Source organism: Eschrichtius robustus, chromosome 18 (genome assembly GCF_028021215.1).
Source record: "Eschrichtius robustus isolate mEscRob2 chromosome 18, mEscRob2.pri, whole genome shotgun sequence".
NCBI lineage: Eukaryota > Metazoa > Chordata > Mammalia > Artiodactyla > Eschrichtiidae > Eschrichtius > Eschrichtius robustus.
In genome coordinates this window covers 3,008,561-3,032,185 of record NC_090841.1, presented here as the reverse complement: position 1 = coordinate 3,032,185, position 23,625 = coordinate 3,008,561, and the positions used below count along the sequence as shown (strand labels likewise).

Genomic DNA, 23,625 nt, shown 5'->3' with positions numbered 1-23,625 from the left:
TATCTTCCATGCATTGTTATCGTAAAGGATTTATAAAAGTAAATGTGTGATACACTGAAGCACTCAAAAATGGATGCATTATCAGATGAAGATTTATACACAAAAGAAGCATTAAACACATAAGTATAAAAATCTATATAGTGGTAGTCATATAATCAGTAAGGAACAAAACATTTCTGTAGTTTAATACAATAAAAATGAAATAGAACTAAATATATGCTTAATTATAGGCAGAGATGTGTTCATATATCTGCATATGTAGAATGGCCACAGCATACCAAGAAATGGATATTTGTTGAACTGAATAAACATGTGTGTGAAAGCATGTACTGAGAATCAAGAAAGACATTTTAATATTTCTTTGTCTACATATTTTGATCTTGAATGAGTACAAAGTAATCATGAGAAGAAGTAAAACAATATATAATAAAGGCTTGTTTATTATAAATATAATAAACAATATATAATAAATAAAACAATATATATAACAATATCTAATCATGAGAATAAGTAAAACAATATATAATAAAGGTTATTATATATATAATAAACAATATATGATTATTTGTGAATGTTGATGCGCTCCACACATTCCAATATTATTATATGAAAGCAGCCTGGTTTATTGTTGAAATCCCTTACCTGGGGGTCAAGAGGTCTGCTGGGGCTCTGTCACTTCCTACTGCCCTAGGAGGCTCTGTGATGGTGTGCACGACCTTGCTCCCTCACACTCCACCGGCAGAGCTAACATCTCTGTAAACAAACACCGACAGGTCCTGAGGACTTCTGTCATCTTGTCGCCTTCTCTATGCCTGTAGGGTGTGGGCACATCCTCTAACCTCTTATAGCTTCAGACTCTTAACCTGTAAAATGAGGAAGCTATCTGGTCTACCTCTTTTATAAAGTTGTCTTGAGGATCACATGAAACAATGCATGCAATTGTAAAGGACTACACATAGGTAAGGTACTGCTGGGGAAGAAGAAATTTTCCTCTTCCCTCCTAAGTTCTGCTGGCTGGTCTAAGGATGAAATTGACGTGAGACAGATTAAGATGAGAAAATCAGACAAAATTTTATTAACGTGTCTACATGGAGAGACCCAGGAACTGAGTCACTCGCCGGAGTGGCCGAAGCCCTCACCTTAAATACCATCCTCAGCTAAAGACATGAGAGGAGGTTGGGAATAGGGGTTTGGGACTTGAAAGTGGAGGAAGGCAATTGACATGAAGATGGAAAAGCAGAAGTTTGGTGAACAACCGTTTGCTGGGCCAGGCAGAGACAATGGGACACAGAGAGGAATGGTAACAGACAGACTGAGTGCATAACACAGTTATGTATGGTGATGTTCCCTTCCTGGAACACGTGCTCTGTGTTCTTTTAGGCAGTTCGTGGGAAGGTCAGAGGTTCTCCCTGAGTCTTTGGGGCCTTAAACATAATCAGCCTAAGTTTAAAAAAAATTAATTTTATTGAAGTATAGTCGATTTACAATGTTGTGTTAATTTCTGCAACACAGCAAAGTGATTCAGTTATACATATACATATATATTCTTTTCCATTATGGCTTATCACAGGATATTAAATATAGTTCCCTGTGCTCTACAGTAGCACCTGGTTGTTTATCCATGCTATATATACTAGTTTGCATCTGCTAATCTCAAACTCCAGATCCATCCCTCTGGCACCACCCCTCCCCCTTGGCAGCCACAAGTCTGTTCTCTATGTCTGTGAGTCTGTTACATAAATAAGTTCATTTGTGTCATATTTTAGATTCCACATATAAGTGATATCATGTGGTATTTGTCTTTCTCTTTCTGACTTACTTCACTTAGTATGATAAATGGCAACTTTTGCTCCCCTACAGTGCTATTATTTAAATACCACATGCAGAATTTCATACTAATGAAGAAGGATTCATTGGCACCAAGTGGATCTTGGGAACCCCAAAGAATACTTTGAATGCTTGGGGAATAAGTTCTCAGGGAGGTTTCACAAGGGGCTGGATGCATGCCCTGATAACAGAGAGGTATTCAGGGAAGGAGTGGGTGCTACTCAAGTAGGCACCAAAAATGAAGCCATGCTGTGAGGGGCGACCCTGTCTGCAAATTCCTTTTCTCTCCTTGCCTCCCCTCCCTTCCTTTCCTCTTCTTTTAAAATCTTATTACGTAGACTCTGTTACTCCATCTTTACCTCATTCTTAATGAACAGCTATTATGATAATAAATGAAAGATATTAAAGTTACTACTTCAAACAGAGCTGTCATTATATACTCTTCATCATGTTATAAACACTTTCAACATTATCCCATGTAGAAGACACAATACAGTACAAATTTAAATTTTATCATTTTAAAACGGAAATGCTATGCATAGGAAAGAGTATATATAAATGTGAGTCTTTGGCCCACTTTTCTTTGAGGTTGTATCTTTTTTTACTTTCAAGTTTTTTTTTTGATTGTCTGTGTGACAAATATGTTCTCCTGATTTATGTAGCTTGCTTTAGGTGAACAGAAGTTCTAAATTTTAATGTGGTTTGAATGTAGCCATCTTTTCTTCTACGGTTAATGCTTTCTATTTGTTGTTTAAGGAGCTCTTCTCTACCCTGAGGTCATAAAGATATTGGGTTATATTTCTTTCCAGAAACTTTAATGTTTCATTTTCTCACTTATGCCCTTAATCATCTGGAATTAATACTTGTATGCAGTGCGAGGTACAGATACATTTATGTTTCCAGGTGGATAAGCACTTGTCCGGGTAACATTTTTTGAATGGTCCAGCTTTCCCCACTGAACTGACAAACACCTCTGTCATGTATCAAGTTTCTATTAATGCATGGATCTGTTTCTAAGCTTTCTGCTGTTTGATTGTTTCTGTGTGAATGCCATACCAACTTAGTTATTATAGTTTTATATTACAGTTTGCTATTTAGTAAAGCAAGTCTTTCCCCTCATGCTTCTGAAGGAGTGTCTTTCTTTATTCTTATCCCCTTGTTCTTCCATAAAACTTTTAGAATTTCAAGTTTCATTTTAAAAGGTTGTTGGGATTTTTTTTTTTAAACATCTTTATTGGAGTGTAATTGCTTCACATTGTTGTGTTAGTTGCTGCTGTACAACAAAGTGAATCAGCTGTATGTACACATATATCCCCATTTCCCCTCCCTCTTGCGTCTCCCTCCCACCCTCCCTATCCCACCCCTCTAGGTGGTCACAAAGCACCGAGCTGATCTCCCTGTGCTATGCGGCTGCTTCCCACTAGCTATCTATCTTACATTTGGTAGTGTATATAAGTCCATGCCACTCTCTCACTTCGTCCCAGCTTACCCTTCCCCCTCCCCGTGTCCTCAAGTCCATTCTCTACGTCTGCCTGGATGGACCTAGAGTCTGTCATACAGAGTGAAGTAAGTCAGAAAGAGAAAAACAAATACCGTATGCTAACACATAGATACAGAATCTAAAAAAAAAAAAAATGGTTGTTGTGATTTTAACTGTAATTCCTTTGAATTAAAAGATCAATCTGAGGAGAGCGGACATTTCAGTGATATTGGGCCTTTCTGCCCATCATATATATCTCTCCATTTTTAAAAGGTTGTCTTTTGTTCAAGTTTATAGATTTTCTATCTACAATTTTTATACAAGTTCTTTTGTTATAATTATTCCAAGGTAACTTATTTTTTCTTGCTATTATAAATGGTTGTCTTAAAAACTTCCTTTTTTAAAAAAACTTTTGCTGGTGTGTAGAAGCGCAATTGAACTCTATCAGTTCAATTACTTTATCAGAACTAATCAACTTTATCAGAACTAATCTTGATAAACTCTATCATTAATTCTGTTAATTTGTCTGAAATTCTTTTCAACTGTCCCATCTGTGAATGGTGATGGTTTTGTCCCCTCTTCCTCCCCACTCTTCCTGACCCTCTCATTTTTTTTTTTTTTCCTGTCTTTTCCTGGCAGTGCCTGCAGTGAAATGTTTACTAGAAATGGAGATAGCCCAGTGTGAGGTTTGCCCATTAAGGAAGTTCCCATCTACTTCCTATTTACTAAAAGTTTTTTGTTTTCTTTTCTTTTTTTGAGAGGGGGGTTCATTAATGGATATTGAATTTTATCCTCTAAGTCCAATAAATTTGGCCATAAAGTATTATCTTTATTATACTACACATGCTCCATTCAACTTCCTAATACGTATTTGGAATTTTTGCATCTATGTTCGTGAGTAAGATTGGCCAGTAATTTTCCTTTTTCAGACTGTCCCAGTCTGGTTTAGATAATTGGATTTGGGAATATTATCAGTCTCATGACGTTATTTGGGCATATTGTCTGTTTTTATGTTCTCTGGTAGAATCTGTAGCTTTTAGAGTTGTTTGTTTATTGAATATTTGGTACATCTTACCAGTAAAGCCATCTAACCTAATGTTTTCCCCAAGGGGAGATTTTAAATATCAGTGATTGAAACTATTTAATATAGTATTGACTTATTTCTTGAATTAGTTTGGTACTTTATATTTTTCCAAGGATTTGTCCATTTTCAAAATTTGAAAATGCATTACCTTAAAGTTTTTTATTTAGGGAATTCCCTGGTGGTCCTTTGGTTAGGACTTGGCGCTTTCACTGCCAGGGCTGGGGTTCAATCCCTGGTCGGGGAAGTAAGATCCCACAAGCCACACAGCGCGGCCAAAAACAAAGTTTTTAAAAAAAAAAAAATATTCTCTTATCTTTTTAATTTCTGATGCATTCCAACATTTTTTTTCTGCTTTGCTTTTATCTTGATCAGTCTTGCCACAAGTTGGCCAATATTATTAGTCTTTTTAAAGAACTAACTTTTCCATTGTATCTTTGTTTTCTATTTCATTAATTCTACTCTTATCTACTCTCAACCTTATTTTCTTTGAGTTTATCCCCATTACCTTTTTTTTGAAGTTCCTGAAATGGATACTTAATTTTTAGCCTTTCTTCTTTCTGAATAAAATCATTGAAGGCAATGAATGCCCCATAAATTTACTAATCCCCATTTATAATGAGGAAAGAGCAAGTCAAAGACTCAGTGTTTTTCATGAACACTTGTGTTTTCAACCAGAATTTAATAAGATTCCTTTTGTATTCCTTTTGTTTATTTTTAGAGTTGCCTTCTATTTGTGGAACGTGGTACTGGGTTTCCTTTTATAATACATTTATTTAAGTAGAGAGTCATTTAAAGAAAAAAAAATTAAGTAAATAATCAAACAGGTGGTACACAATAGGCCAAAGATCCTCAAAGTGGTATTTTGCATCTCAAATATGAGAAACATTATGAAATGACTATAATTTGGGACTATTGTTTGGGAAACTGATGTTCCAGTCAACACACTGCCTTCTCTCATCCACATGCGTGGTCACTGGCATATAGTTATTCAACCGTAGATGGTGAGTTCTGCACAACTAGAGAATAAGACAGGTCCTGGGGAGATGCACACGCACAACCGATCCAGTGTCTAAAAAAGGAAGATGTTCATAATAGAAGTGATATTAAAATTGAAGATTGGATTACTAGCGAGAGGTCATGAGCTGTTAGGACACGGTGATCCTTGGGACCCAGCACGGGTTCATGAAGCGCACATCTATATAATGCATTTCTCCCTTTGACAAGATTATTAGACTGGCAGCTCAGTAGTGGTCAAGGAGAAAGACTGTATCTTGGCTTTAGTAATACGCTGGGCAAAGTCACTGTATCCTGCTAGAAATGATGGCAATAAATGTGTTTGATGTACGTTCATTAGGGCGCAGAGTTATTTAGGAAAAACAATCCAAAGATTGTTTTTTTGTAATGAATGTATCATTGTCCATCCAGAGGAAAGTTATAATAATATGCCACAGGGCTCTTTGCTGTTTAGCAAGTTTGTCAAGCGTGCCAGGTGATATAAAGTTAATTAATATCCCAGATGACAGAATACATATTTTAAGAGGTATCCAGAAGCTGGAATTAGAGATGGAAACTCATGCAGTGCGGCTGGTGGGCATGGACTTGCAGTGTTCCACTTAGATCGATACTCCTATTTCCCGCTGATGTTCCCAGGGTGGCAGAACTTCCTGCGCGGATAACCCACGCAGGCTGCAGGCAAAGCCTTGAAAGTCTTCTTGCTCCAAGGATAGCCAATTCCAGATTTCCCTCGGAGGCTCATGTTTTGCCGTAAACATTCATGTATGTTCATGCCTGCATCTGTTCAACAATACACGCATATTTTATGGTTTTCCTTAAAAGGATATTTTCACTGACAAAACTTTTTTTTTTGTATTTAAAAGACATATTTGGTACTCAGCCATGCAAAGGAAAGAAATTGGGTCATTTGTAGAGATGTGGATGGACCTAGAGACTGTCATACAGAGTGAAGTAAGTCAGAGAGAGAAAAACAAATATCGTATGTTAACACATATATGTGGAATCTAGAAAAATGGTACAGATGATCTTATTTGCAAAACAGAAATAGAGACACAGACATAGAGGACAAATGTATGGACACCAAGGGGGGAAGGGGGGGATGACTTGGGAGATGGGGATTGACATATATACACTATTGATACTATGTATAAAATAGATGACTAATGAGAACCTACTGTATAGCACAGGGAACTCTACTCAATGCTCTGTGGTGACCTAAATGGGAAGGAAATCCAAAAAAGAGGGTATATATGTATACATATAGCTGATTCACTTTGCTGTACAGTAGAAACTAACACAACATTGTAAAGCAACTATACTCCAATAAAAATTTAAAAAAAGCATATTTGGATTAATGCCTAGTCTCACAATTGTTGATGAGTTAAAAGTACATATACTTGTCTAGAATCATAGAATTTTAGAGGAGTTGGTAACTTAGAACACATTCTAATTCTCTCATTCTACAGATAAAGAAATCAATCCTGTTCTTCCACTTTATTATACATAATGTCTCTGAATCTGAGCATTTCAAATTGAAGAGTCCAATTTTTAAAATCCATTATCATGCCAAAGGCTTCCATTCTCTTGCTACTACAATTCCTTAGTTTAATTTTAATTCTTAAATTTTAATTTAAAATCTAGAATTATTCTAATTCTTGACAGGAGGCAGTCAAATTTTTTGATATATGATTTCCTATAAAAGAATAATAAGATTTTGGGTTGGTTTGTTTCCATTAACCTCACTCATGGTGCCTAGGAATATTTTTATTATAGCAAGTCACTAGGGAAGTGTTTGGGGAAGAATTTGCAGTGAGTTTTGAGTTTCTTCCCTGGGTTTTAATGAATCCAAGAATCTACAGTGTTCTAAATATAGCTTAGATTATTATCTCTACATTAATTCGTCCAAAAGGAAACATTGCTGGGTAGCAAAAACAGAATAAGAAGTCAGGAACTGGTTTTCCCGTTTTCAGTCCCTCCCTTTCTAGTCGAGGATGCTGAAGCATAGCGACTCACCTTCCTGCTTTAACGCACTTCTGTCTCTATCAAAGAACCGCGATAATGTCTAAGAGGGCGCCTTGAAAATTATCAAGAATTTGTAACCATGATACTTGTAGGAGTGGGTAGAAAATTCAGTTTCATTCATCCCTCTGGCTTACCATTGTTTCAGTTTGTCATTTTTTTCTTCTAGTTTATTTCTTAAAATGTTAGACTGTTGCAGGCAACAATGGTTATTAAGCATATGACTAGTAAAATTTCTTCTTCTTAAAAAGTAGATGTTTCATTTTCAGACATGAGCTATAATGGGTAAAGTCATAGGCTTGGATCTAGGGGTATTGTTCCTGAAAAAAGGCACATTGTGGGAAGCACATCTTCTACTTGGAAGAAGCCGGGGAACTAGAGGGATGAGGAGAAATGCGCAGGTAGTGAGAACATGAAACTAAATTAAGTGGACAGGCCTTTATTTATAGAGGCGGCCTTGTGTGGTTACGATGTGTGTCTGCCGGTGGTGAGGGGAAGGCTAAGTGCCATGCTACTTGGCAGGGCTGTGGTGCAACCAGCAGTCTATAATTAGAAAGTCCCTGGAGCTCAGAACCATGGCAGTCTTCCACGAGGAACTGCATTGTCAGCGCCTTTACTTTGAGTACTTTCCCCTACCCCTTCCTTTACCCTTCCTTGATTTTTCTTTCAGGAGCCCAAAAGTGATGCCAAGATGCAGGTATCACAGGAGCAAGAAGAAAGGTGCTCGCCAAGGAGTACTGCACGTCTGCTGAGATAAGGGTGAGGAACACGGAGCCTGAGAACGTCTACATATCTTTCCCAACTCCTTCAAAAAGAAATACGGAAGATTCTCAGATGAAAACAGCTTATCTTTGCTTTGGGGAAAAGCCAAAACCCATTAGCTAATCAATACCATTTTACCTTAAGAACATCTGTGGGTTGTTGGATCAGAAGGCGTAACCCAAGGAGGCAACACTTTGAGACTGGAGAGTCATACTTTAAGGAACACAAACACAAAACATAGCAACGCTTTCGGACATCAGATGATGAGTGGATGCTGAGGGGAAAACGGCCTTTTCACTGGCCAGGCGGAGCTGAACTGGAGTACACGCTTACAGGAAACACAAAGGAAAGACTTGGAAGAAAGAAAAATATTTTCATGGTTTTCCCAGACAGATATTCCAGGCCAAGTGATAATGGAGACCAAGGATAATAGGTAAATGAGTTAATGTTTTAAGTTACAACACTTTGCACTGTGATTTTAAGGCTTATTGGGTTTTCCCATGTGAAACATATGTTGGCAAAAACAAAGGAAAGCTCTTTAGAGGTAAAAGTGAATCAACCATAGATACACTGGTTCTAATGGGAATTGTGCAGATAACACTTCAAGCCGTGGTTGACAATCACTCCTTACATTTCTCTATACGGTTTTGGATTTTGTTTCCTTGTGTGGCTCTTACAATGGACAGTTGACTAGATGTATCCTATTTTCTCCTTTGTAAAATGTATATATTGGTGCCTTTCACTGGCCATATGATTATTTAGAAAATATTAAATAACAACTGTGAAGTACTTGGAGTTGTATCAAATAAGCTGAGAGAAGAGAGAGAGAGAGCTCTCTGCTTTTCCTTTATAAACTAAGACGATAAAAGATAACATTTGCTCCTTTCCTCAAATTTAGTTGCTATTTTATGAGAACCTATTTTATAAGCTTGAGGGTTTATGCAAAAATGTAGTATCGGTGTATATTTATAATTACCCCTTAAATTTCTCTGTGCTCTTCTTTTTTCTTAAGCATATAACAAAATACTCTTTCACTGGTTTTTGACGGCTGTATTCAAATAGTGTGTTCAGTAATTCAAAATTTAGGGCCACAGAGACCAGGTAGGGCTTCACATCTTGTAACCCAATGATGTCAATGAATAAAAAGATTTTTTAAATTTGGCTTTCCAAATTTGAAATATTGAAAAAACCCAATATTTGTTTTTTTTTTCTTTACCTTTTGAAAATTTTTATTCATTAGACAGAGGAAGTAAGTGTAACTTTTTCAAAATAACTTAACCTCTTAACAAATCGGGATTCATTTTGTGACTGATTGTCATTCAAATGTGTGGTTCACACAGGTATAGAGACTACTTAATGGGTCTGACTTTTATTGACAAGTTGGAATATTTGATTATTTCTAATATTATAAGAAGTCACCTGAGATGAATTTTCTCACTATTTCTGATGCTAAATTGTTTAAGCTTGAAAGAAGAACCCTCATGTAGCATCATATGTGTTATATCACAGTATTTCTTTGGATTTTTTCTTTTTTTTACCTTCTAAACTGCTTCCATGTAGTGCTTTTCTCCATGTAGTTTTGAAAGTAGATGTTTTTTCAAATTAAAGGTGACCTCATTTACATTCAACTTATCAGTTGGCTGATTTGTTAGAAATAATTTCATTTATAAATTTATTTTAAATAGCAGTGATAACATAGACTCACTGATGCTGACACTAAGTATACATTTTCAACAATCAGGATTGATTTGAAGCATCTAACATATAGTGAAAAAAACCAGCAGATTAGATGATCTTTGCAGTCACTAGGTGATAAAGTCTATTTACAGCTAGAACAAAGTGTAAATTAACTTTGAGAATATCTTTGCAGAGATTTACATCCTATAGGCTTTGGGTACTTTAGAATTTCCGCAGAACTTATAATTTCCTTAAAGTGAAAATGTCAGTGACTGGTTACAGCAACATTTATGAATACATAGAGCAGAGTATATGGGTTGAAAATCAAAGCATCAATCTATAAACACACTTTTATTAAGACACTTAAAACCTGTCTCATTAAGACCATTACTATGTAAAACTTGATTGTCTGGTCTTTTTGTCCCTGGGGCAAGATAATAAGTTTTAAAGCTAAAAAGGATCCGGGGTGGGCTTGATCTCTGGAGCACTGTATGCCGAGTTCTCAGGGGCATGTGTGGGCCGTGGGCCTTGCTCTGAGCCACTGCATTAACACACAGAGCTTTCCCAGGGAACTGGCTTTAGGCAAGTATTTGGGGAAAAGAAGTTAGATTATCTATGTGATAAGCAATATAAAATGTTACGCTAAGATAAAAGCAGATATATTATTGACTATACCATCTGAACATTAAACTAAAAATTGAGTTAGTTTCACTCGTTGAAGGCTGCTTTGCGATTGGTTCCCTTCCATTGCCTTCAGGGGGACTCTGGAGTGTCAGTATGTGACAGTGCAAAGAGCAGATTCCAGGATATGGAGGGGTGGACAAGATTTGGGAAACTGCCCCCTAGGATGCTAAGGAAACAGTTCTAGGTACATGGTGCTAAAGAGCTTGGTCCATTTGGGGTTGATTCAGGCTGGTGACAATGTCTAAGAGGTCCTGCCTGTCTTAGTGTCTCATTTGATGGATGAGAAAACTGAAGTTATGTGACTTGTTCAAACTCATAAGGTTGGTTAAAGAAAAAATTATCCTGATACTTGTTAAAATGGTAAGGAAGATTTTATTTAGGACTTGACACCGACTGCAATTGTGGAGGAGATCTGGCTTAACTCATAATACAGCAAAGACAGCTAGGTAGTTATAGCCAGTGAGCTGAGAGAGGGGGCCAGTGGATGGCAAATTAATAAGAGGAGGCATCCAGGGTGGGGAATTCCAGCTAAACCGGCTTGACAGGGTACTTGCTGAAGGCAGGCCAGGGTGATAAGGTATCAAGGGTCGGGAGGAGGACTTTGGTTAGCTTCGGGGGTTAATCAGATCTCAAGGGTGAGGAGATTCTTGCTAAACTGACAGCAGGATTCTTGCTAAAACTGGGCTAGGCAGTTCAAAGACAGAGCCCGAGGACAAGGCCTAGTTGAAGAGAGGGCTCAGAGGAGCCTTCTAAAGTTTGGCCAAGTGGAGAGCCCTTGTCAGGTTCAAGCCCGGCCACAACTGGACCAGTGCTATCTTCCTGCAGGGTCCATCCAAGGTGTTGAGTGTCCATCTAACCAGGGGATGGCAGTGCAGCCCTTTCAGTGAGGATCCTCCAGACGAACTGTTACGGATCCAAACTTGGGTCCACTCGCCCACAGGTCATAAAGCCAGCGTACTGACCCCGCAGTTGTGGTGAAGGAAAAGTGCAGCGTTTATTGCTGGCGCCAAGCAAGGAGTCCAGGCGGGTAATGCTTAAAAGGCCTGAACTCCCTGAAGGCTTTCAGGTAAAGGTTTATAGAGACAGGGGGAGGGAGGGGGCTTGCGGAGGGCGTGATCAGCTTGTGGACGTTCTTCTGATAGGTTGGTGGTGAAGTGATTGGGAGTCAACATCATCAACCTTCTGGTTCCAACAGGTCTGGGGTCTCCATGCTTGTGGGCAGCATGCAGTTAACTGGTGGGGATTTCAGTATCTGCGAAACAGCTCAAAGGACATGGCTCAGAATATCACCTGTAGCCCTGGAGGAGGAACTAAAGGTCCTTGACTTTGTTTAATGGCTAAACTATTATTATTTTGTCTTGCTTGACTGTTTTCCTCTCTTTCTGCGTTTTCTCACTTCTCTGATTAAATTTACTCTTTGGAACTCGGGGAAGGCCTAGGAGGCTATAGTTTTTCTACAGACAAGAGGCAGGCAGAGGACTTGATGGGGGTGGTCTGTTCTGGGAAGACCCCACAGAGTTCTGCTCACTACAGAAGCTCTGTCCTTAAAGTCATTCATTCAACTAACATGTGTTGGGCATTTATTATGCCTGGTCTTTAGAATATGTAAGGGAATGAAATGGATGTAGATACTGACTTTTGTGACTTTTCCTTTCTGACAGAGGAAGACAGTACATAGTAAACATAATACATAATTAGATTATATGGTACCTCATACAATGGAACAAAAGGAACAGTGGGCAGGAAAAGGAGGTGGGAGTCCAATGGGCTGTTGTAGGAACGTGTGTCACAGTTTTAAATAGGATGCTCAGGAAAGACCTCTTGGAGGTGAAATTTGAGCAAACACTTGAAGGAGGTGAGTGAATTAGTCATAAGCTATTTAGGGGAAGAATGTTCCAGACGGGGGAGCACGTGCAGATCCCGTACGTGGGTGCTGCTTGGCATGTTCCAAGAACAGGGAGGAGACTGGTGTGCTGGCGGGGAGGGACTGAGGGCCAGGGAGTTGAAGTCATGGTTGAAGAGGAAGCCGTGAAGGAGATGGGGACCCACTGCAGGGAGTGACACAGTCTGACTTACACTTTGTAAAAGGGTCCCTCTAGCTGCTGTGTGGAGGGCAGGGGTAGAGGCGGGGAAACCCATTATGGTTTGCTGTCACAACCCAGGTGAGAGATGACGGCAGTTCTGGCCAGGAGGGCTGTGTGTAGGAGGCCCTTACCTGACGGCTCTATGCTGGTTCATGTGTCAGTCTGTCCAGGGAGGCTGGGAGAATGTCCTGACCACCTGGCAGTGTCGGAATGTCATTTAAGATGAATGTCGACAACCTGATGAGGATCTTTCCAACAACAATCGGTTCCCTAATTCTCCAGTACCTCCTGGGTGTCCAGCAATTCAAGTTGATTCCAACACTAACTACCCAGAATTAGCACAGACCCCACGGTTACAGGCTCAGTCCTGCGGGATCGCCTTCACTTGAGGTGCCAGCAGGGACGGGAATCCCCAGGCTACCCCCACTACAAATTCAGGGATTCCCAGGACCCCTGCCCTCAGGTTCAATAATTCACTAGACTGACTCAGAACCCAGAAAGCTCTTTACTTATGACTACAGTTTATTATAAAGAATACAACTCAGGAACAGCTCATGGCAGAGATGCATAGGTCAAGATTTGGGGGCAGCAGGTGTGCAGAGCTCCCGGGCCCTCTCTAGGTGCACGTCCCATCCCAGCACCTTCATGTGCTTACCAGCCTGGAAACTCCTGCAGCTTGGTGGTTGTTCCAGAGTCCCCAGCTAAGTGTCATCATGTTGGCGTGATTGATTAAATCATTGGCTGTTGGTGGTTGAAGTCAATCTCTAGTCTATCTCCCCTCCCTGGAGATCAGAGCGGGTCAGAAAGTTCCTACCCTCTAATCATGTGGTTGGTTCCTGGGGTGACCAACTCCCCTCCCCACCCCCATCTGAGGCTACCTGGGGGCCCTGCCATCAGCATACAGAAAACACCCTTATCACTCAGGAAATTCCGAGAGTTTTAGGAGCTCTGTGCCAGGATCCAGAGGCAAAGACCAAATATTTATTTCCTATTATCCCATAATCGAAGTAACAAAGATTCAGATGAGAGAGCAGAGTCCAGTCTTCAGGAGAGCAGGCAGATAAGCTGAGTCCAATTGTATGAAAACTAAGCCCAGACAGGGAAGAGCAGGTGTGCAGTAGAGGGCGAAGCAAACCTGCCAGCCCTGACTTCTGATGGAGTCATGGATTTGGTGGCAGTAACCCCGGAATAGAGCCAGGGACGTAGAGTCCAAAGAAAGAACAGTGGATTAGCAATTATTCCGCACCTCCTAGGTTTCAATAGCTTGTGAGTATAAATAAGGTCAATTAATATTTACACCCATGTCTCCATGGCTCCAGATCTTCACCTGTTGGTAAGACCTTAACCTCCATGCTCTTCTTGTTGGCTTAAATTCTTCCCCAGCTACTTCTGGGTGTCCTCAGGGCGGTGGCATCTCCTATGGGCCCAGGAACGAATTTGCTCACGTTCTTTCCACTTGAGCCTCTTGGTCAAGGGCACTTGTCATGACCCCTGCAGCTGGTGCCTCAGTAAGACTTTATCCCAACGGACTCCCCTGGGACCAAAGTGACTGCAACCTGTGGATGGTAGGTCGGGAAGAGGAATGGCTTCTCCTCAAGCCCGTGCTGATTTTGTTTCCTAGGAAAGAGGCAGTGCTGCATGGACTCATTCCCATTCAGCATTTCATGGCACTGGTTCTTCACCTTCTGTCCTCATAGGCTCCACACCGGTCCTTCGTGTGTGGCCAGAGAGGGGAGGATGGTTCCCATCCTGTCCCTTCTAGGTCTTCTCTTTCCTCTCTTCCTTAGACACCTACCTCTGCATCCAAACACAACAAAACCAACTCAACAAACACCCTCCCAGCTCCTTTAAGAGAAAACAAATTGTGTAATGGGAAGAGTATAAACTTTTGAGCCAGACATAACTTGGTTTGAATCCCATTTACTAGTCATGGAGCCTTGAGTAAGTTACTTCTTTTCATAATATGGGGAAAATAATGCCTATAATAATGTTAGATCAGAGACTGTGGATGTAAGACACTTGTGTAGTACCTGATGTGGAAAAGGGCACCATTGCTCTCATCCCTCCATCCTCCAGAAACCAACACTGATGGCTCACCCACAGTCCAGAGCATCTGTCATCACGCAGGTGCCCCAGGAACAGTGCTGCCACCACCATCCCAGCCTAATGAGCAGTTGCAAACCCGTCTTTCTTGTCGTTCTTGGTTGGTGGTGGGGATTTCTGGCCAGAGGCCCAGAGCAGGGTGGAGAGTGGGCCCATGGGGCAAAGGGAAAGTATTGGTGTATGTGGAGGGGTGCTTGGGCTTTCACCCTCCTTACCTGGAATTGACAGAAATCCTATGCTTGGCCTTGGTACCCCTCTACCTTGTGATAAAAATTTTATCATGAGAAATTTCAGGCATCCACAGAAGTAGGGGGAACTATTACAATGAACATCCATATAGCCAATGGGCAGATTCAGTGATGATTGAAATCCACCACATTTGTTCATGACCCTCTTTTTCTTTGCGTCAGTGTGTTAAAGCAAACTCTAGACGTCTTATTTTTCCCTGGTCTTTGTGGCAGGGCCCTGGGTGTACATCTGTGTCGGGGGGCACTTCTTAAACTGCAGGGTGGTCCTCTGAGGAGCCCCAAGGGCTGCTCCGCTCCAGGCAGTTTCCTCTCGGGGAAGGAGGGACTCATGTGCGGAGCCGGGGCAAGTTCGGTGTGGTCACCAGAAGGCACAGATGGGAGAAGAGGAACAGTCACAGCCATAGAAACACATGTGTTATTTAACATTCATGGCTGTCAGAATCATTGCCCTTTAGACACTGCTTAGGAAGGTGCCCTTCGCTGAAAAATCAACTGATAGCTTTTTCTTCAGAATAATAGAAAGTTAACTTATTACCCAGCATGAAACAGGATTTTAAATTATCTCATTTACTGAATCTCCTGGGGAGGGGTGCTGGGGGAAGGAATCTCATATAGAAGTGATAGCATAGAGTCAAATCGACTCAAGATGATTTTTTAAAATTAAGCAGTAGGCAAAACGATTTATATGTGAAACTTTAATATAAATGGTTCTCATTTCTAGTCTGTTATGATTGAAAGCAGTAGCCATCGAAAAACAGTACAGAAACAAAACGCTAATTCTTTTCAGAGGCAAACTCAATCTGAAAGCTACAGCACCTCCTAGACCGAGTAAATAGGTGCTGTAGAAAAAAACCCTCAAAGAGTGAATAGAAAAAAACAAAATCCCTAGAACAATCGTAGAAAATATAAAAGACAGAAAAGCTGTATAAAAGTGATTGCATATGATTGTGCCATCTGGCATAAGAAGGCACAGCCAAACCATTTGACATTTTGACGTAAAGTTAAATTGCTACCTGCTCCCCACTGCCCACAAAAGGGAAAACAACGAAAAGGAACTGACCGTTCTCATGTTGCAAGAAAGTGGTGGCTGAATGCAGAGTCCCGAATGAATGGATTTCAGACAGTATTTAATTTGTTCCTTTCACCTGCATGGAGAAAGATGAAGGCAAATGTGTTTTTTAAAAGACAATGGGGCTTCGCTGGTGGCGCAGTGGTTGAGAATCTGCCTGCCAATGCAGGGGACACGGGTTCGAGCCCTGGTCCTGGAAGATCCCACATGCCGCGGAGCAACTGGGCCCGTGAGCCACAACTACTGAGCCTGCGTGTCTGGAGCCTGTGCTCCGCAACAAGAGAGGCCGCGATAGTGAGAGGCCCGCGCAGCGCGATGAAGAGTGGCCCCCGCTTGCCGCAAGTAGAGAAAGCCCTCGCACAGAAACGAAGACCCAACACAGCCAAAAAAAAAAAAAAAAAAAAAAGACAATGATGTACTACAGACCCATCATACATGTTTACCATACCTTTATTTTAACTAGGGAGAGCTTAGCTTAGAGCTTCAGTCGAGCCCCAGAAGGAGAGGAGAGAAGGTTTGCAAGGAGGACACATGTCTTGCAGGTATCGTGTTAAGTACGGAGGAGGCAACTGATGGCTTCTCTGTCCGCTGCTCACAGCCACTGAAAAAGGCAAACACTGGGAGGGTCATCTCTGTGTCTGCACTTTACTAATAGTACCTCGTCATCATATTCTTTGGATCCATAGGTCGTGTTACAATAAGAGATGATTAAGAACCCTTGTTCCCTATTCTGGAACAGGAAATTGTGACCATACATTTTTAGAGTAAATACCATGAATGTTACCCAATTTACTTACAGTTATTTAGTGAAGGCTGCTCAAAGGGTTAGGTTAGGATTAGCCCATTCTTTCAATTGAGAGCGTGGATTCCCCCTGGATTGAGTCGTCTCAGCCTTCTGCGTCCACTCAGTTGACTGGTTAAGCCATGCCCAGCTGTTGGTGCTTTTTTTTCCACTTTAACATCTTTAAAACAGAATGTCCAGGGAAATGTGCAAAAAAGGTACAACGATGTGAGCATGGCTGCAGGGCTCTGGGAGGATGCTCAGGAAGGAGGGGCTGGGGCAAGGCAGGAGAGGTGAGCCTGTCTCTGAAACCTTTGAACTTGAAGCACTGAGTGTTGTTATGCTGGGGAAAGGCTCAGTCGTGCTTAGTTATAGATCAACTTGGTGGCAACAGGAAGGATTAGTCGGAGGGGAAACGATTTGGGGCAGTGAGAAGAGCTGGGACCCTGACCTAGTGGTCTGAGTAAAAGAGGGTAAGGACCTGAACCAACAGGAACAGACGGAGGGAATGGATTCAAAAGGTGTTGATAGGACTGAGCACTTCGACACGGTGGCCGATTGGATGTGTAAGGAGACGGTTTGCAGAGAATGACCAGCATTTCCTTCTTGGAATATTTGTTTTGCATCTATAATATCTTTAGATTATTTAAGCAAAAAGGGAAGATATTTAGAAAACAAGAAAGCGACCAAAGGCTTACAAGACAAACACACATATAACTTTCGTTGCTAAGGACATTAAATATGTGTTTTCTGAACTACATTCAATTGCCCTTAATAGTTTTCCACTGATGAGTTTTTTTTCTTTAATTAATTAATTAATTAATTAATTTATGGCTGTGTTGGGTCTTCGTTTCTGTGCGAGGGCTTTCTCCAGTTGCGGCGAGCGGGGGCCACTCTTCATTGTGGTGCGCGGGCCTCTCACTGTGGTGGCCTCTCTTGTTGCGGAGCACAGGCTCCAGACGCGCAGGCTCAGTAGTTGTGGCTCACGGGCCCAGTTGCTCCGCGGCATGTGGGATCTTCCCAGACCAGGGCTCGAACCTGTGTCCCCTGCATTAACAGGCAGATTCTCAACCACTGCGCCACCAGGGAAGCCCCACTGATGAGTTTTTAATGTAAATTACTTAGCCATTATAGTTATAAAGATTATGGAAATAGTGAACAATCATACAGTTTGTTTAGATTTAGATTTGGGTGAATTCTGAAAGAAAAACTGTACATTTGAATATTATTCTACCCTTTCTCTATTTAAAAATTTTGTCCCTGCTGCTTCAGAAATACTCATTTTTAGAAGCAGTCAGTAAATAGACATCTTCTTTTTCCATTTTATAACTATCTAATTTATCCAATAAAATCCTATCAAGAGAAAATTTGAAATGGTTCGGGAAATGAGCAAAAATGTAGGATTTTAACAGATGAAGCATCTGTTCAATTGCAGTAATCATGTAAAATTCAGTCATTTTGGTTTTTTATGGATTCATTCCCAATTTTCCTTAAAAAGCTCTCTTGACCTATTTCTAACTAGCATTTCCTTTGTGTCCCCTCCAGTAGTGGTTGCCTGCCAACTACTATCATTGTTCTCCAAACAGCAAATGCATGAAGCCGTTCATGAACCCTTCCGTGTGAGGAAGGCTGTAGCATGCTCCTATTTTTAAATAAAGCAAAGGGAAAAAACAGAACATTGTTTTTCACAAATTCACAGATCTGTAATTTTGTGGACACAGTTTCTGTGATTCGTATTTTCAAGTTATTGTGGCGTTGACTCTGCACAGAGATAAAACAATGGTCAGCTTTTGAAGTGATCATTCATTGACATTATTACTCCAAGTCCAAATATTTAGACATTAGATAAATAAGAACATTTTTTTATTTTTAAAAATCTTTCATGAATGTAAGCAAGAAATGTTAAAAATAAAATATGACAAAATAAAAAAGATTCAATTTTTCATAAATAAACTCATTTCTCAAATACTTCTGATCCAAAGGATGTTAGTTTAATCAAATCATGGTCTAGGGATTCTATCTGAGACACTGCTTAACAACTAAACATAGGGGAGTGTATTTTTACACAAGTAACTCAATTGGCTATAATTAACTGAACAGAACTAGTGAATTGTAAAATCTCACCCTTTTTGCTGTCTATATCTATATAGACATATAGATATGTCTATATCTCTATTTGGTAATTCATGCTTATATATTTATCACATTTATTTACTTATTTATCTTTAATTTTTATTGAACTGTAGTTGATTTACAATGTGGTGTTAGTTTCAGGTGTACAGCAAAGTGAATCGGTTATGCATATACATATATCCACCCTTTTTTAGATTCTTTTCCCATATAGGCCATTACACAGTACTGAGTAGAGTTCCCTGTGCTATACAGTACGTCCTTATTAGTTATCTATTTTATATATAGCAGTGTGTATATGTCAATCCTAATCTCCCAGTTTATTCCTCCCCCCCTTTTCCCCCGGTAACCATAGGTTTGTTTTCCACATCTGTGACTCTATTTCTGTTTTGTAAATAAGTTCATTTGTACCATTTTTTTAGATTCCACATATAAGTGGTATCGTATGATATTTGTCTTTGTCTGACTTACCATATTCATTCAAAAGTGTTTTCCAGCACGTGTGTGAGGGCTTTTGTGCTGCCTACATCCAGCCAGACTATAAAATTGCCATGTGCTTGAAAATACAAGATTGTAATTAGCTCTTAGGAGAGATTTTAGGGCACTTTTATCCCTAAAGCATGCTGACTGTGTGAGATTTTTAGAATCTCAAGCAAAGTGTTGCCCCTTTACTTCAATTCTGGGGAGCAGCATAGAATAAGGAAATTGAATGGAAACCTGGGTTCCAGTCTTGACACTTGGCATTTGCAAGGAAATCTTAGACAAATTACTTACCATCTCTGGGTCCTGAATCCTGATTTATAAATGCGGTTGATAATGTCTTCTTTGTAGATTTACCTGGGAATTAAATATGACAGTGGGTGTGAAAGATTCAGCATGTGGTTGGTGATAAATGAATACAAATGAGTATTGTTCTAATTGGTGGAATATTTTTCCTTAGAGTGAACCCCAAATCTGTCTCTGGAGCCACAGAAATTTTTATACATGAAAACCATTCTCTTATTTGAACAGTATAACATGTACCCTGGAGTCATGTTTTCCCCAGGATAAACATCTCTATTAGCACCAATAACAACCCCATATGGGGGTATGGACAGGGTATGGGTTTGCACGGAGTGGGGTTAGATCTTGGCCCTGTGTGTGGTCTGCGGAAGTTATAACCTTCCTGAATCTCTTTTTTTAAAAAATCTGTAAAATAGAAATAAAAATGCCTCATAGGATTTTAGTGAAGATTAAATTAGAAGTGTTTGGTGCCCAGTAAGTGTTTCATTATGGCAGGTATTATTATAATGTGTGGTTTTGAATTTCTCACCATCCCAATGACTGCTGTAAGTGAACCATGGTCTCTGTGATACGATTTCAGAGGCAGTTAGGTGACTCACCTTCCCAAACTCTGAACCTAGTGCCCACACAGCAACAGAAATATCCTTGAGAGAGAGGAATAGGCTGCATTGCCTTCCTGCTGGAAGAAGCAAGTGGGGATCAGAGGAGACAGTGCCCTGGCATTGAGAGGGATACGTCTTGTTGAGAGTTACCCCGTGTGCGTGGTCTTCTCCAAAGAAGGTTTAAAGAGACGGAAAGAAAAATAAATTCTATTTCTAAACACACACAGACACAGGGAAATGCACCTGAAGGGAATCCCAGGGCCACTTTGGAGTGGGACTCCTCGTGAGCAGGAGGGATGTGCCTGGCAGGGAAGCAGATCCACGACGGCTTGAAGGATGGAGCTGATGGGAGCCGACCTTGGGTACGCTTGGGAGTAAAGACAATGAAGGAGGAAAAGGAAGAACCAGATCTCAGTCCAGACACGGAATCAACCAGGAGGGCAGTCTCTTTCCTGACAGGGACTTGAGGCTGCTGTGCTCATCCAAGAAAACCTTTAATGGAAGACAACACCGTGACACTCAGGAGCTTTCCTTTATTTTAGCACTTTCCCTTTCATATTGAAATGATGTTTGTGTATCATTTCAGTCTTTGAGCTCCTTACGGGCACTGGGGTCGTCATTAACAGCATTATTGGTCTTTGATTTCTGGGCACCTGGCAGAGTGCCTGAACGTAGGATGGGCACAGGTCACGCTTACTGAACTCAGCAGAGCTGGGGAAGCAGTAGATCAAAGTGCAGAGTGCATCAGGAGAGGAGGTGAAGTTCAGATCCAGATGTTGAAGGGTACCCAAGACACCACTGGCCTGCTGCACGGTTTTTCTGGCATTGGCCTTGACTGTTCAGGTGTCAGAGCCACAGATGGGGAGGATGAGGGTGAGAAGAAGAGTGTGGAGGCCGCCCTCTCGTGATGCCTGCCTGCGTGCCGTTTCCATGAGCTGGCGCACCCCCAGACAGAGGCGGGAACTGTGCTCCTTTATCAGGATGCCAGCACCCAGCGCATCGTGGTTGTCACGCATTTTTATTGTATGAATAAGTGCGACCCTCCCAGGTCAGCGACAGCCCTTTTCACCTCACCGTAACCCTGAGGAAGGGTCGTAACAGGTGAGGAAGTGAGCTCGGAGCGGTGACATCCCTCCCATGGAAAGGCGTGAGAGCGGGGCTGCAGGGGGGGTCGGGTCTGACCATCAGTTCACCTCCACACAAGGGGTGGAGGATGGAGACAGGTGGAAAGTGAAGAAAAGCAACTTGTGTAAATAAAGGACAAAACAGAAGGAAAATTATTAACTTCCCAAAAGAAAAGCACGATATCAATAGCTGGAAGAAACAGAAAAAAGGAAGAAGTGTATTAGAGTGTATTATGGTATTCGTTGCTCATATCATTTCCTTTTTTTATGTTCAATTTAATCAATTTTATGATGGAGTGTTTTATAGGTTTATGCCGTAAGTTTCCTACCATTGTGTCTAGGGCCGAGACTCCATTAAAACACTCTAATTATTAGCATGCAGTACATTTATTTTAATGTACATAATGCTATAGTTAGCTCACTCTATCTCCGTATTTTCTATAAAGCGTTCCAAGAGGGGATGTTTAATCAAGGTCGTCATAAATGGAAGAGGAATTCAGAAACCACATGTGGTTTTATTATTCCCTGAAATGGCTAATATGGCTCAAGATGTGTCACCTTTACAAAATCTGAGGGCCGAGTCACTTTTTTCCTTTCTAATGCAAAGTTCTTTCAGATTACCCCATTGCTGTATGTGACCATGACTACACTTAAGGCTCTTCCTGGTTAATTTTGCTTTGGCAAAGCTATATTAGAATAATCTAGGATTTTTGGCAACCAAACAGCTACCTCGCATTCACATTAACAATAGATTCAAAAGCATCATGCAAAGTCTATACAATCCTATTCTGTCAAAACTTTTACAGCAGTTTAGGGAATTCGTAGTCCCTCTTTGGAAGGAGGAAAGGGAGGATTGTTCATTCAGAAACGTGACATCATTTCTCAGAGCATGTTTAATGGAACTAAAAATAAAAGTTAAGGCACCGTCTCCTCTATCTCCATTTTCCTTCCTTGTGTGGAAGGGAAGAATAAGTGAGAATCTGAGATGATCATTCAGGCTTCCTGGGCCACCCTTACTCCCATCCTGAATGGGGTTTAAAGAGCCTTGCTGGATTTCTTTCACCTGTTGGCTAGAAACCATATGCTCCAGTGGATTCTCACTCATGTGAAAATGCTGAGTCTAGAACCTCACCTTCAAGTTAAATGGATACTACATTAAAAAAAAAAAAAAAAAAGATGGGAAAAGCTAGCATCTAGGAGCTATGTTAAAAATGAGCATCTTTATAAAATAAATAAGCCATGGGGATTTAAGGTACAGCATGGTGACTACAGTTAATAATACTGTATTGTATATTTGAAAGTTGCTAAGAGTAGATCTTAAAAGTTCTCATCACAAGAAAAAAATTGTAACTATGTGTAGTGATAGATGTTAACTAGACTTACTGCTGTGATCATTTTGCAATATATACAAATAGCCGATCATTATGTTGTACACCTGAAACTAATATTACATGTCACTTATACCTCAGAGAAACAAACAGAGGCATGGACTAAAATCTAATGCCTCCATTAAACAAAATTAATTTTGCTTAAATGCCAAAAAACAAAAATGAATATTAACATATTGTGTGCTAACTCCAGTTATTTTTCTTACCTGCATCAGATTGATTTATTTTCTGTCTCCATTCATCAAATATTTTGTAGTTACTAACATCAGATAAACATGGAGATAGAAAGATGAGTAAGGCAATATTTCACAACTCAAGTCACCAAAGATGATCTTATGAGGAAGGCGGACTTGCGATGATTTAGAATAATTTCACTGAGGAATATACAGGATGCTGTGGGATCATGTAGCAAAGAAACCCTATCCTGTTTGAGATCATACATGTTGGTGACATGACTGCATAGATTCAGTTTTCCCAAGACAGTTTTTTTCTCTGTAGTTGATTGATTCTTATTTGATCACATGAGTTTGGATGGCCAAGATGAACAGGCTTAGTAATCATCTCAAGGGTGAATAAATAACTAAAATAGATTTTAGCTCTTTAGCACTTTTCATACATAGATATTGGAGAGGGAAGCATACATTTCCTCCACTTGGAATGTTAAGTAGATAACTAGTTGGGGCTAACAATGGCATCTTAGTGAAGCACACAGGTTTTCTTTTAGAGCAACATAGAGGGATCCAGAGGAGAGAGAGACAGAGAGAGA

The 23,625-nt window shown here is 40.5% G+C and overlaps 1 protein-coding gene across 1 annotated transcript in view; it reads left to right on the top strand.

Moving 5' to 3' along the window:
• SACS (sacsin molecular chaperone) overlaps positions 1-23,625 on the top strand; it is a 75,290-nt gene that overhangs the window by 7,523 nt on the left and 44,142 nt on the right. Inside the window, exon 2 of the mRNA XM_068526320.1 lies at positions 8,095-8,619. Coding sequence (XP_068382421.1) covers positions 8,600-8,619 — 20 coding nt within the window. The 5' untranslated portion in view covers positions 8,095-8,599. The remainder of the gene's footprint in view (positions 1-8,094; positions 8,620-23,625) is intronic.